At 53.6% G+C, this 13,737-nt stretch overlaps 1 protein-coding gene across 3 annotated transcripts in view; it reads right to left on the minus strand.

Annotated features, from left to right (window-relative positions):
- Window positions 1-12,146, minus strand: part of SPG7 (SPG7 matrix AAA peptidase subunit, paraplegin) — a 32,269-nt gene extending 20,123 nt beyond the window's left edge. For 2 of the 3 annotated variants that reach the window (XM_027076448.2, XM_053211276.1), the window contains exons 1-4: window positions 11,933-12,145; window positions 9,440-9,542; window positions 7,638-7,727; window positions 130-371 (exon numbers count right to left, since the gene is read on the minus strand). In XM_027076448.2, the coding sequence (XP_026932249.1) occupies window positions 130-371; window positions 7,638-7,727; window positions 9,440-9,542; window positions 11,933-12,115 (618 nt within the window). In that variant the 5' untranslated portion in view covers window positions 12,116-12,145. Of the gene's footprint in view, window positions 1-129; window positions 372-7,637; window positions 7,728-9,439; window positions 9,543-11,932 lie in introns of all 3 variants that reach the window. The other variant, XM_027076449.2, reaches the window with a different exon arrangement.
- Window positions 12,147-13,737: the final 1,591 nt, after the last annotated feature.

The following is a 13,737-nucleotide window of genomic DNA, read 5'->3' on the forward strand; positions in this document are numbered from 1 at the left end:
TCCTCTCTGTACACGGCCACCGCAGCTGCGGGCCCCCAGCTCCCGTCTGGGACAACACCCCCTCCCCCAATCGTGGGATCTCAGGGTGGGGGGGGGTGGGGGGACGGAAAGGGGCCCGCCCGCACTCACAGGCCGCCCGAACACCACGGCTCCAGGGTGCAGGTAGACCTCCACCACGTCGCTCTCGGGCACCACCTGCACCCGCTGCACCTCGCCCTTGGCCAGCATCTCGTGGACAAAGTCGTTCCAGGAAATGTTGCCCCCGCTGGTGCTGAGCGCGTTCAGCAGGCTCATGACCACGGCGATGACAAACAGGGTGCGTAGCCGCTCGCGGTACATCTGGTCCTCTCTCTCCTTGCGTCTCCTCTCCTCTGCGGGCGGGGCAACCGGGGGACCGTGAGACAGAGGCCGCAGGCGGGGCGGCAGGAGAGCACAGGGGCGAGGAGGCCGGCCCTGCGTGTTGGCCGGTTTTCAACAAAGTGGCCCGAGACAGATACTAATCACATGCCATCCGGGCCACCAGCACCCTGTTCTCTGTCTACGTAGAGCACAAAACCAGGGTTTTCCACTTCCCGGGACCAGCGTGTGCTACGTCTCCACCGTCAGCCCTCGGCCGCGAGCACGGCCGACCCCCCGACCTGGCGTGATCACCGGCGGGCTATGCGCACACGTGCAAGTCTTTAGTAACAACCAGACACCTGCCTCCCCTCCCCCACAGCCACACATTTAAACAGTTTAGTCCGTGGACAGATGGTGGGGTCCACTTAATTCAAGAATGTTCTCAAAGACCAACTCTTCACCCAAATCACATTACTTGGCTACTGATACCCTACTCAGGGTATGGACTGCATCATGCCCACTCTTAGGGGTGAGAGGAGGACCCGAGACTCGGCCCCGGCTTGGGGTGTGCAGAAACCCAGGGAGGTAAGGTGGCCCGAGTGACAGTGTGTGGAGGCGGGGCGGGAGGGGAGAGCCCACGGCACAGGGAACTCAGAGAAGCAGCTCCCAGCACGGGCACCAGGGAGGCTCCCAGAGGGAGGGAGAGCAAGTGGACCAGGAGGCCAGAGGGACGTTCAGAAGCTGCTTCCCTCAGGCCCAGAGCGCAGACGGGAGAGTCCTGCTTGCAGCCACCAGAGGCCAGGGCACAGTCTTCCTCCCAAAACAGCCAGTCAGGTAAACCCTCTCATTTGCGCGACGCTGTCATCTCACTAGCCCACCCAGCCCAGTCCCTGGAAGGATCCGGCGCCTCCGTTTACACACCAGGCTGCCGTGCGGCGCTCACCTGTGTGGCACGGCCCGTCCTCCCGACACGCCACCCAGACTCCAACCAGGCCTGTCATTAATGATGCCTTCACCACTTCTGCTCACCACGGCCCCGACCTCGCTCGGCAACCAAAGTTTCCACCATTTGCTCCTTCGGGCACAAACACAAGCGTCTGCTTGGGGGAGAGCAGAGGCCCACTCCCGGGAGCAGGGGGACCCAGCACACAGGGCTCAGCCCAAGCGCACGCGCACCGGAACTGGTGCCGCCCGCTTCCCCCTGTGCCGCTTGGAGCTGGAGCCGTCCACAAACACACCCTCGTCTCCCAACAGTTTAGAGGAGCTGAAAGGCATTTTAAGGCAGCTTAAACACAAAATGAAGCTTATGGAGAAGGCTGTGTCTGCAACCATTCTGAAAACCTGAAAGCGCATTTTAGATGTTCTCTTAGACTGGAATGGGGGCGCCTGGGGGGCTCAGTGGGTTAAACGTCCGACTCTTGATTTTGGCTCAGGTCGTGACCTCATGAGTTCGAGCTGTGCATCAGGCTCTGCGCTCACAGCTCGGAGCCTACTTGGGATTCTCTCTCCCCTCTCTCTGCCCCTCCCCCCACTCATGCACACTCATGCTCTTTCTCTCAAGATAAATAAACTTAAAAAAAAACAGAACGGGCTATAAGAGCCTATCCAATATGTAAAGCTCAGTCACAAAGGGCAACTAAATAAAGGTAGCAGTTATTTTAGAAAGCAAATTTATGTTCTCGGTGAGTAGGTAGAGGCCATATATTTCAGTGTAATTTTCTACTTAATTGGTCTATTGAATTCCCATCTTGTTTTCCAGTTAATAATATTGAGAGTCTCCAAACTGGGTGAGACTCCACCAGCAGGATGAACGTCTCTGTTTTAGAAGCTTTGTGTGATCGGCAGGCTCTCACTCACACACAAATTGTTGTGCATCCCTGGTTCCTGGCCGGTGGTCGCGGGGCACGAGTCCACTGGAAGCACTTGCAGATTTGGGCCCAGGCCATGTGGCAACACTGCCCTTCCTGGCTGCTCTGGCCAGCACACCGGCATGCCCCGCGTGGAAACAGGCTTGCGACGATTCTGCGACTCACATGCATCTGTTTGCAGACTGTGAGACAGGGCTATGATTTTTAAAAAATATGGTTTAGTTTCATTTATTTGTTTTTAAAAAGATTTTTTTTTAAGGAATCTCTATACCCAAAGTGGGGCTCAAACTCACAACCCCGAGATCGAGAGTTGTACGCCCAACCAACTGAGCCAGCCAGGTGCCCCAGATATGGCTTGGTTTTAAACAAGATAATTTTGCACTTTTTTGCAAGAATTTCTAAAATCATGGGGTGCCTGGGTGGGTCAGTCGGTTAAGCATCCAACTTCGGCTCAGGGGCTCAAGTGATGGTCTCACGGTTTGTGAGTTAGAGCCCCGCGTCGAACTCTGCTGACAGCTGGGAGCCTGGAGCCTGCTTCAGATTCTGCGTCTCCCTCTGTCTCTGCCCCTCCCCTGCTTGTGCTCGTGTGTGCTCTCTCTCTCAAAAATAAACAAACATTTAAAATCAAAAGACAGCTTGGACAGGCCACCTGGGGGGCTTAGCCAACAAAAGCGTCCAACTTCGGCTCAGGTCATGATCTCAAGGTTCGCGGGTTCGAGTCCCACAGCGAGCTCTCTGTTGTCACTGTAGAGCCTGCTTTGGATCCTCTGTCTCCCCGCCTCTGCCCCTCCCCCAATCACGTGTGCGTGCGTGCGTGCAGGCGTGCGTGTGCTCTCCTCTCTCAAAAATAAATAAACATAAAAAAAAAAAAAAGACGGCTTGCCTTTAGGCTCCAAAACACACGTCTTCTTTCTTCCCAAAAACCCAACCCTTTTCAAATACCAGCCAGGTGTTCTGACACACGGAGCTGCCTGCCGCTGGCCTCTTTCAGAGAGAAGGATCTAGGCCGGCCCTAGAGGCCGCGCATCACGTTCCCAGAGGACTCTCCAGGCGAGAGAGCAGGGAAGTCCCCGCCCACAGTGGTAACTGCTCTGGGGCGTCAGGACGGTTCACTGAAGGCAGGTTAAAATCGTCTGTGCTTCTCAATACAACTCCTGCTCTGGCTTCTGAGCCCAAATCGCCCTGAGTCCTGCTCTCGGGCAGAAGGAGACGGCCACGGCAGGCCCACCCTGACAGGACCTCACACACACACAGAGACGGCTGTGCCGGCAGACAGCATCGTTACAATCGTGCGCAAACACGTGCTGCGTACATTCGCACGTACAACAAAGCAGAACCCGGGTGCACGGGGTGCGGGGAACTGGCCCCGCACACGCTGTCAAGCGGGACCAGTGAGTAAACCCTCCTGAAAGCTACTTGGCTGGTGTATCAGGGCCACAAAAACATTTGCTTTCTGTAACTCACTAAGTGTACTTCTCAAACCGTAGCCCAAGGAAACCAAATGTAGAAAACACAAACCTGGGGGTGCGTGGCTGGCTTAGTCGGTGAAGCACGCGACTCTTGATCGCGGGCTTGGCGTTCGAGCCCCACGCTGGCTGTAGAAATTACTAAGAATAAAGTGCCTAAAAACAGACACCTGTCCTCAGTCGGTTGGGCGTCCGACTTTGGCTCAGGTCACGATCTCGCCGTCCGTGAGTTCGAGCCCCACGTCGGGCTCTGGGCTGATGGCTCAGAGCCTGGAGCCTGCTTCCGATTCTGTGTCTCCCTCTCTCTCTGCTCCTCCCCCGTTCATGCTCTGTCTCTCTCTGTCTCAAAAATAAATAAAACGTTAAAAAAAAAATTAAAAAAAAAACCAAAAAACAAAAAAACAGACACCTGTCTGTGGTGTTGGTCAGGTATGCAATCATGAGGGCCAGTCCGAGAAAGACAAAGGGCAACAGTAAAGGGAAATGTGGAAATGAGACACTTAGAGGACTGGCTAAATAAGAATAGGATTTTTGGGGCGCCCGGGGGGCTCAGTCGGTTGAGCATCCGACTCTTGGTTTTGGCTCAGGTCACGATGTCAAAGTCACGAAGTTGAGCCCCAAGTTGGGCTCCGCGCTGACTGCACGGAGTCTGCCGGGGATTCTCTCGCTCTCTGCCCCTCCCCCACTTGTGCAGGCTCTCTGTGTCTCTCAAAGTAAATCAGAGTAAGATTTCTGAGGTATAGGAGGTGAAACAAAATCTGATCCTGAGATTCTGAACAGGAAATGGCATTTAAACGCTCCAGATACAAAAAGACGTCTCCTGTCCCCGGAAGACCCTCTTCCTCCTCGGCCCCTCATGGCCGGGGCGCCGCATGAGTCTGCACTTGTGAGCACAGCACTCAGGTGCTCCCGTCCCCTTGGCTCGCGCGTCTCCTTTGGCTCCTGACACCGATGACAGGCGTGTAGGGAGCCGACAGGCCAGCTCCTGCTGCCCGCGTCCCCAGGCACCCAGGGGACACTGCTGCCTCCCGGCCACCGTACTACCCACCCACCGGACAGCGGCCTACAGGGCACACCCCCTGCGAGATTCTGGTGGCAAACTCCTTTCCAGGGGGTAGTGTCCATCACCTCAGAGTGCCCCGAATCAGTCACCTAAAGCCAGAGGCCCAAGGACACAGCTACCAGAGCTGTCCCAGGTTTTCCCTCCAGAAACCCTTTCTGCAGGCCCCCCCCCCCCACCCCGCCCCGAGGTCAACTGCTAACGCAAGCTCAGAGGCGAGCGGTGCAGGGGGATCCCAGTGACGATCCAGCTCTTTCCGGCCATCACCTGGCACCGATGCCGACGCAGATGGGGCCGAGAATCCTACCTCACGGGGTGTTCTCACGTCTCAGGGCCAAGAAGCACTAACTCAAAAGTTGTCCGGAAATTCCAGCAACTGCTTTTTTTAGCTGAACTTTTTCCTATAGCTGTGGATCCCCATGGAGTCCCAGTGGTACCGCAAAGCCATCCTTTGTCAGCCCGGCTGCTTCCGACAGTGACACTGTACAAAGCAGGCAACGAGGATTCTGACACAGTCCCCCGCCTCACTCAGACGCGCGCTCCCGTGTGGGACTGCCTTGTGCAGTCTTAGCACAGGTGAACGTTCACGCATCCACCGCCGGCGAAGACAGACGTCCCCCCCACGATGGCCGGCTCTGTCGCTGCAGACCCTCAGCAGGTGGGAGGCCCAGACGCCGGGCTGCGCCTGCTGCACGCAGGCAGGTCGGGGGCGCTTACAGGCAGCCGGGCCCGCACAGGCGGCAGAGCCAGGGAAAATCCACAGTGGATTCTCCCAGAAGGAAAAATCCTCGGCTAAACAAATAATCATCCTCTAATGAAAACTCAACAGACACGAACTCCGTCCCGTTTTCTCAGGGCACGCTACCGTTCAATCTGAAGTTCACACGTATTACACGCTCCAGGAAGGCGGGGGAGACGCAGACGCCCTCTAGCCGCGTGCGGCTGCCACCTGCGCCGGTGAAGGAGTGGGCGAGACTCCTACTCGGGATTTACTTCTGCCCCCGCTGTCCCCTGCGCCACAGCACTGGCTGACGGCACCGTGGCGGCGACCAGGCTCAGTAAGCGTGTGGTTCAGCACCTGGACTGAGGGCCGCGGCCACTCCCGCAGAAACCACAATTATCAGGGGGACCGAGCACGAGGAACGGGAGGGCGCACACAAGGCCCGCACCCGTTTCTCTACAGGAAACCCTGGCTTCCTTGTCACCTCTTTCTTAATTTAGGAAGGCCTTTCCCGTGTCCATATTCTGCCACATTTCCCCCTAATTCTTTTATGGTTTTGCTGTTTAGATTTAATGATTTAATCCATCCAGGATTTATTTTGGTACGTGTGATTTCGTCTCTCTCCAAGTCACGAAGCAACTGTTCCAAACCATTTCTGACACAATCCGTCCTTCCTGCGACTGCACGAAATGCCACTCTAGTTACACCCTAATTCTTACATAAACCAGGTTCTGCTACTGGATTTTCTATTTTGTTCCACTGAGCTACCTACCTATTACTGGACCAACACGTTAATTTTTGGGAAGAAAAAAATTTTAATAGCTGCCAATATCAGCCTCGCCAGTATTTGTGTTTCAAAATCCTGCAGATTTCCTGACAAGCGAAACCCTCATCCCCCACCCCTGAAAACCTTTCAACGCGGAGTCCCTGTGGGGTGAAGGACGCACGCGAACGTAGCAGCCCACGGTGGGAAACACGCGTGTGTTCGAGTTCAGAAGCCTGCTGGGGAAGAGCTGAACTCCCGGGGAGCTCTCTGGGTGAAAGAAACGAGCCACTGCCAAAGTGGATGCCCCGCGAAGGCGGCAGTGAGATCAGCGCAGAGCTTGAAACCAGAAATATCTAAGAAATGTCTCCACGGAACCCAGCCAATGACCACACGGGTGGCTTCCGGGAGTTAAGACCCGTCTCTCACGAGCTTGGAGATGGGGGCCCCCGGCTGGCTTAGTCGGGACAGCTGCGGCTCTCGATCTTGGGGTTTGTGAGTTTGAGCCCCACATTCGGCATAGAGACTACTTTAAAAAATAATAATAAAACAAGCAAAACAAAATCAGCATCTAAGTACGAGGAAGGTCCTTGACAAGACACCCACTTCTCTACCTGTGTGTCCCTCCCCAGACTCCGCACAGGACAGACACCCGATGTCCTCAGGGATAAAAAGGGAACGATAACGGGGAATTAGGAGAGAATTAATTGTGAAGATGTAGAAATCATGTAGTGCAGTGCTGGGTACACTCCAGTCATTCTTATGGGTTAGTGGTTTCCACTGTCATTACCTCTAAGCAGCCAGCTTCTACCTTAGAGGTCAATTCAAACTGACCTTTTAATTTCCCTGGCCCCTTCGCCCGATCAGAGTCCTAATTCCATAGGAGGTGAGACTCAAGGTTTACACGTGAGGTCGTTGTGAACTGGGGCTGGGGCAGGGCTAACAGGCAAAGAGGTCACTCACACGGGAGTGTTGTTATGTGTTCTGCCCCCTCCTTGAGGCCATACGCTGTCCCAACCTCTCCTCTGGCGGGGAGACTGCTTCTCAAGGCCACACTTCAGCAGGGGTGTGGGGGGTGGGTTCACCAAGGTGTCCTGGTGCCTTCCTCCCCACCCTGGAACTCCTGAGTTCAGGGCAGACCTGAGAGTCACCATTTCTATGCAGAGGACAGTAATCCTGCCTGCCTTCGGACATTCTGGACATGACGAGGGACACAGGTGTGGATGGAAGCCTGTGTCTACAGGAGAAGAGAAGACCCAGTGATCACATCAAAGGTTGGGGGTAGGTGTGCTCAGGGTAAGAGAGACAGAGGTGCCTGGGCGTTCTCTACTTCTGAGACCGACTTCCTGCCGCGGAGAGCAGAACACACATGTGAAGACAACCGAGGCAGCCATTATTTATGAACGTCACATAGATGTACCTTCGTCATCTTCAGGGGTCCTCGCCTTGGATTTACCATTGTCCTTAGTCTTCTGCTTCATCCTGGACGTGTTAAAATAGTAAGTGCCACCTGTAAGGAACAGGGACAGCGTTTAGCAAGGTCTGCCACTACGGGGGAGCACTCGGGAGAAGAGTATGTTCTCCAATAACCAAACCCAAACAGAAGCCATCCGAAACCTACATGCTGAGATTGAGCGCTGTTGGGTCCTCATTTTTAGTATGGCAGCTGCTACTTACGGAATAATAAGCTACTTCAACTTATGGAATGTCTCATCACTGCAGTTAGCAAGCCAGGGAAGAAAACTTAGTCGTGCATGTAAACTGAGGAAACGTCGGAAGTCTGCTGGAGGATGGCCTCTTCCACACACACACAGCCACTTTAATGAACCTGAGCACACGAGCCACACTGGCCGTGGCGTGTGCAGCAGCCTCCCAGCAGCCACCACTGGGACACAACACTCATCACACCAGAGCCTCGGCCTTGTCCGCCGTCTAATTCCACTCCTGTTTAAAAGGAGGGGAAAGAGAGTCTCACAGCCATGACTGAGCTGGATCTTTCTTCACAACGCTCACAGAACCGCAAGTAAGACTACCCTGATGGCCCTCTGAAGAGGGTCAGGCTGTCTGGAGGGCGAGGCGTGTGTCCCTGGGGACGTGTGTAGCTTTAAATGCGGAAACAGCTGCTGCCAAGTGGCCCTCCCCAAGCACACGGGGGAACCAAGCCATTTCATGTATTTTAGGAGTTGGGAGGTTTCACTTTTGCCCTTTCCAACTGGATGGAGCGGGGAGTAAAGTCCCAGGTGTCAATCCTGAAGATCCTAAGGCCTCTGACCTAAGATCTCGCTTGAAGATGTCACAGTATCTCATTAAACAAGCAAACTATTTTAAGAATAAGTTATTTGTGGGCTGTTTTTAGTTACCTTCTTTATATAAAACATACACTTTGAAGAGCCTTACTAACTGTTCTTGCAGCTGCTAGAGAACACGAAAATCCTTTTAAGCAGCCCAATCATTGCTATGCACCAGAATTTTAAAAAAGTCCACTCAAGGAAGCAATTAGGCCTTAGCCAATCTTCTCTTTTGTAAACTGCTCTTTAGAACATCTAGGGGCTCACAATAAATAGAAGCCAGGGGGCGCCTGGGTGGGTCAGTCAGTTAAGCAACCAACTCTCGATTTGGGCTCAGGTCATGATCTCAGGGTGGGGAGGTCAAGCCCCAAGTTGGGCTCTGTGCAGATGGCTCAGAACCTGCTTGTTTCTCTCTCCCCTTCTCTCTCTCTGCCCCTTCTACCCGCCTCTCTCTCAAAATAAGCAAGTGAGTAAAACAACAACAACAACAATAATAATTAGAAGCCAAACGGGGTGTCTGGGTGGCTCAGTCAGTTAAGCATCTGACTTCAGCTCAGGTCATGATCTTGCAGTTCATGAGTTCGAGCCCCGCGTCGGGCCCTGTGCTGACAGCTCCGAGCCTGGAGCCTGCTTCCGATTCTGTGTCTCCCTCTCTCTCTGCCCCTCCCCCACTCGTGCTCTGTCTCCCTCTGTCTCTGTCTCAAAAATAAATAAACATTAAAAAAAACTTTTTAAAAAATAAATCAACGTTAAAAACGTAAAAAATAAAAACAAATAAAAAGTAAATAAAAAAAATTTTTCAATTAAAAAAAAAGCCAAAAGTCATCTCAGTGATTTTGTTTCTCTGCCGGTGTCAGACTAGCCACGATATCCTAACTTATTTACAAATGTCACAGGATTTGCCTATCAATTCTCTATTTCAGAAGATACACACCTAAGAGTTTCCAGAGTCTGACTGGATCCTGGATGAGATGCTGTTTCAGCAACAGTCCCCGGAACCTGTCACAGGTAGGGGTCAGCAGGCACGACTGCAAGTTCTGGAAAGGAAAACACAGAGGACGGTCACCCATTGCACACACCCCCGCAGTGTGACTGATTCCTTGCGCCAGACCCTTCTGGACAACTCCAACGCTCATTTATTGTGCTTACGTTGCCATGAAACATGAATGGCCTGAGCATCATTTCAGAGTTTTAATGTAACATCAAAATGTCAAGCGTGATGTGAGTGAGCGCAAGAAATACTGAGGGGCAGGCAGGGAGCGCTGGCTACCACTGTGTACCCAAGGATCACAGTCTGGAAAAGCACGCAGAGAGACACAGACACACACAGACACACACACACACACGGCAGCTGTGAGAGCCCAGGGCCCTTGACCCTGACATCTGCAGACAGCAGTTCCACGCAGAGCGTTTCTGGCTCTGCAGCAGCTCACTGGCCTGTCTTTCCAAAGCTCTGCTCTCAGGGCGAGCATTTTCCCACTTGAATACGTGTTATGTTAAGGTCAATGATCCAACTTAACTTTTTCTCCTTGTTGGCAGTTTCTTCATCTGCTTTTGATGTCTCCCTCAGTTCATCCCTGTCCCGCTGCTATCAAGAAAAGTAACACCTTGCTCAACGCTTTCTGGTAACAAGCACATAACATGTAACCTCCCGTTAGCAACAAGAGGCAAATTCCTAGTCTATCGAGTTATTGTCCCATTTAACTAAAACTAACATTCTTGGTTCGGCGAGACGCAGCAGGCATAGAAGAGGTAGCCACGCAACGTGGACTGGACCCAACAAATGACTAACATCAGTGTGAAAGATACAGCAAACAAAACAAAACAAAAACTGTCATTCTTCAAAGTCAGACCCAAACAGTTTGCTTAAACCAGGTTACTTTAGTTTTACTACTATTACAGCCACTGGCGAGGTAACCTGCTGAGATTTCACACTGTGTGACCTGACTACATCAGTTATTTTCATAAAATGAGCACAGGTTCAGACTGATGATGACAAAGCACGAACTTCCTTTTCAACGGAACTAAAAGGCAGGAAAAAAAGGTAATACGTCTACAGTTGCCCTCAGGTTAAGGAAGGACAGCCAGTAAGCTAGAAAAGAAGAGAATTATAATTCAAACTGGTCCTCAGTTATGATAAAATATAATAACAACAATAAATTATGACCTAGGATGTCAAGGCTGAGCTCCTAAGACTGGGTAAAAAAAAAATCAGCCATAAAGGCACCAGGACTTAGGGTCTTTGTTTTCTGGATGAAGAGTTAACCTGAGCAGAGCCTAGAACAGTCTTGGCCAGAGAATGCTCCGTGAATTTGAGTTCCTAACACGTTAAGCTACAAGACAAAAGTCAAATATCACGTGGTGTTTGGCTCACAAAACCTCAGCCCACTTCGAACCGAACGCCAAGTACTATTTGGAACTAATCCTCAGGAGATCAGATCCAAATGAGCCAATTGTGAAATTGTTCTCCGCTAAAATCAGTGAAACTTTTAGTAGATTCAATTTATTTATCTATTTTTTTAAACATTTTTTTAATGTTTATTTTTGACAGAGAGAGAGAGAGAGAGACAGAGCATGGGTGGGGGAGGAGGCTCCAGGCTCCAAGCTGTCAGCACAGAGCCCGACCTGGGGGGCTCAAACTCATGAACTACGAGATCATGACCTGAGCCAAAGTCAGACGCTTAACCGACCGAGTCACTCAGGCACCCCTAAAAATAAAATCTTTAAAAAAAAAATAGATAAATGTGGGGCTCCTGGGTGTCTCAGTCCGTTGAACATCCGACTTCGGCTCAGGTCATGATCTCGTGGCCTGTGAGTTCGAGTCCATCATCGGGCTCTGTGCTGACAGCTCGGAGCCTGGAGCCTGCTTCGGATTCTGTGCCTCCCTGTCTCCCTGCCCCTCCCCCGCTCATACTGTCTGTCTGTCTCTCTCTCTTCCTCAAAAATAAATATTTTTTAAAAATTAAAAAAAAAAAGATTTTTAAGTAATGTCTACACCCAATGTAGGGCTCGACCTCAACCTGGAGATCAAGAGTCTCACGCTCCACCGACTGAGCCAGCCAGGCGCCCCTGGATTCAATTTTAAGATGCCAGGAATTCAGGCAAACAGGCAGAAAATATCAATACAGGAAATAAGAGCTGGAAACATCCAAGCTGGAGCCTGTGCGGAGTCTCTCCAAGGCTGCCCCGGCCCTTCCGTACCACCCGCATCCCTGGACTGGAAGGCACCGCTCGGGCTCAGGGGCCGGCAGGGGCGCGGGGAGAGCGGGGGAGGCCTATGGGGGAGGGGAGGAGGAGGGGCCTGGCCGGGGCTGGGGAGGGGGATCAGGGGAAGGGGGAGGGACCCAGCCGGGGCGGAGGCGGGGCGGGAGAGGCCCGGCCCAGATTCAGGAAGGGGGCAGGGTCCCAGCCTGGGGTCGGCGGTTACCTGCTTGGCTTGGCCTCCGGCGCCCGCGAGTCGGATCGGAGGCCTGTAGACGAAGTGCTGGCACCTCCTCCCGCCTTCGGTGGTGAGGCCTGGGCTCCAGCCCGAGCAGGAGCCCCGCAGTCGCCCGGGCCCCGCAGTCGGGCCCCGACGGAGGGCACGCAGCAGCAGCAACACGGCCGCCATGTTGGCGCGGAAGCGGCGCCTGCGCAGTCGGGCTACCCGGGAGCGCCTGCGCGGTGGGGGCTGCCAAGGCTCGGTGCCCCCGGCGCCCCGCCGCAACCCCGACCGGACTGGCGTAACCTAGCGGTTTGTTAGGTGGCAGCCTGTGCGGGGCACCGCGCATAGAGCCCTGGAGGAAGAGTGTCGTGACTCTGCAGCCACGCCGGCCAGGGGCGCCGCTGCTGGGGCGGCCGTCCTTTTCCCGGGCGGAGCAAGGAGGGAGACGCGCCCAAAAGACTGGACCGTCACCCGGGACCGGTACACGGACTCGGACTCAACCCGCTCCCGGGACTGGGATTCGGACCCCGACCCCCAAACCCCACGGGACCCGGACTCGGACCCCGAACCCCCCCTCCCGGGACCGGAACCGGACCCTGGTCCGTCCGCGGGTCTCCGGGGGTGAGGCGGCAGCGCGCCGCCGGGCAGTTGAAAGGGGCCCGCGGGGCTCGCGGTCAGAGCAGGGAGGGTGGCCGGGCGCCCTTGCGCAGGCAGGAGCCTCGTCCTGAGGACGTTTAATTTCGGACAGATAGCCATCTTAACTAGTTATTTTCTGCGGAGGGCACGAAGACTTCTGGAAGTCGTCCCCAGCCCGAGGCAGGAGGGAGGGCCTTTTGGTTCGTCGCTGGCCCAGGCAGACCCGGCCCCTGGCCGCCGCTGTCTGCACCTTTCCTCCTCTTTCCCAGCCTGCGTGAGGCCCAGCGCTTTAGTGCTTAGCTTTGACGCTGCTGACTGCTCAGAGCTGAAACGCTTGTTGAGTAGAAAAACCAAAAACTAGGTGGATGTCTTACAGAGGTAGGGTTATGGTAACGTGTTTCTTTTTTGCTTAAAAAAAAATTTATGTTTAATTTTGAGAGAGAGCGCGCGCGAGCGAGCATGAGTGGGGGAGGGGCAGAGAGAGAGAGAGGGAGACACAGACTCTGAAGCAGGAGGCTCCAGGCTCTCGGATGTCAGCACAGAGCCCTATGCGGGGCTCAAACTCAGCAGCGGAGAGACCTGAGTCGAAGTCCGATGCTTAACAGACTCAGCCACCCAGGCTCTCCATGTGCTTTTCTTTCTGTATTCTAGAAATTCCTTCAGGCAATCTTAGTACTAACTGGTGCCTGGCTCGCTATCGGATGCTCTTAATATTCACAACCCTGAAGTACTTTTAATATCTACTTTACAGATGAGGCAACAGACTCAAACACATTAAATCCCATCCAAGGTCACAGCTAAGGAGTGATAGTGCAGAGCCTCAGAGCTGGTCGGACTGGTTTCTGGGGCTGCGCTGCTCCCCACCATTGTTCCTTATGTATTACAAAAGTAGCATGATTTGTATATCCTTCCCCTCCCTCACTGCTGAAAACTTTGGGACTTTTTAAGTGATTATTTATTTTGAGAGAGAGAGCACTGGCGCATGCATGGGAGCAGAGGAGGGGCAGAGAGGGAGAGAATCCCTAGCAGGCTCCCTGCTGTCCGCTTGGAACCTGACCCTGGGCTTGATTCCACGAAGGGTGAGATCTTGATCTGAGCTGAAGTCAAGAGTCAGGAGTCAGACGTTTAACCGATTGGCCCTTCCAGGCACCTTTGGGGACATTTTTAAAATT

Source organism: Acinonyx jubatus, chromosome E2 (assembly GCF_027475565.1).
Source record: "Acinonyx jubatus isolate Ajub_Pintada_27869175 chromosome E2, VMU_Ajub_asm_v1.0, whole genome shotgun sequence".
Classification (NCBI taxonomy): domain Eukaryota; kingdom Metazoa; phylum Chordata; class Mammalia; order Carnivora; family Felidae; genus Acinonyx; species Acinonyx jubatus.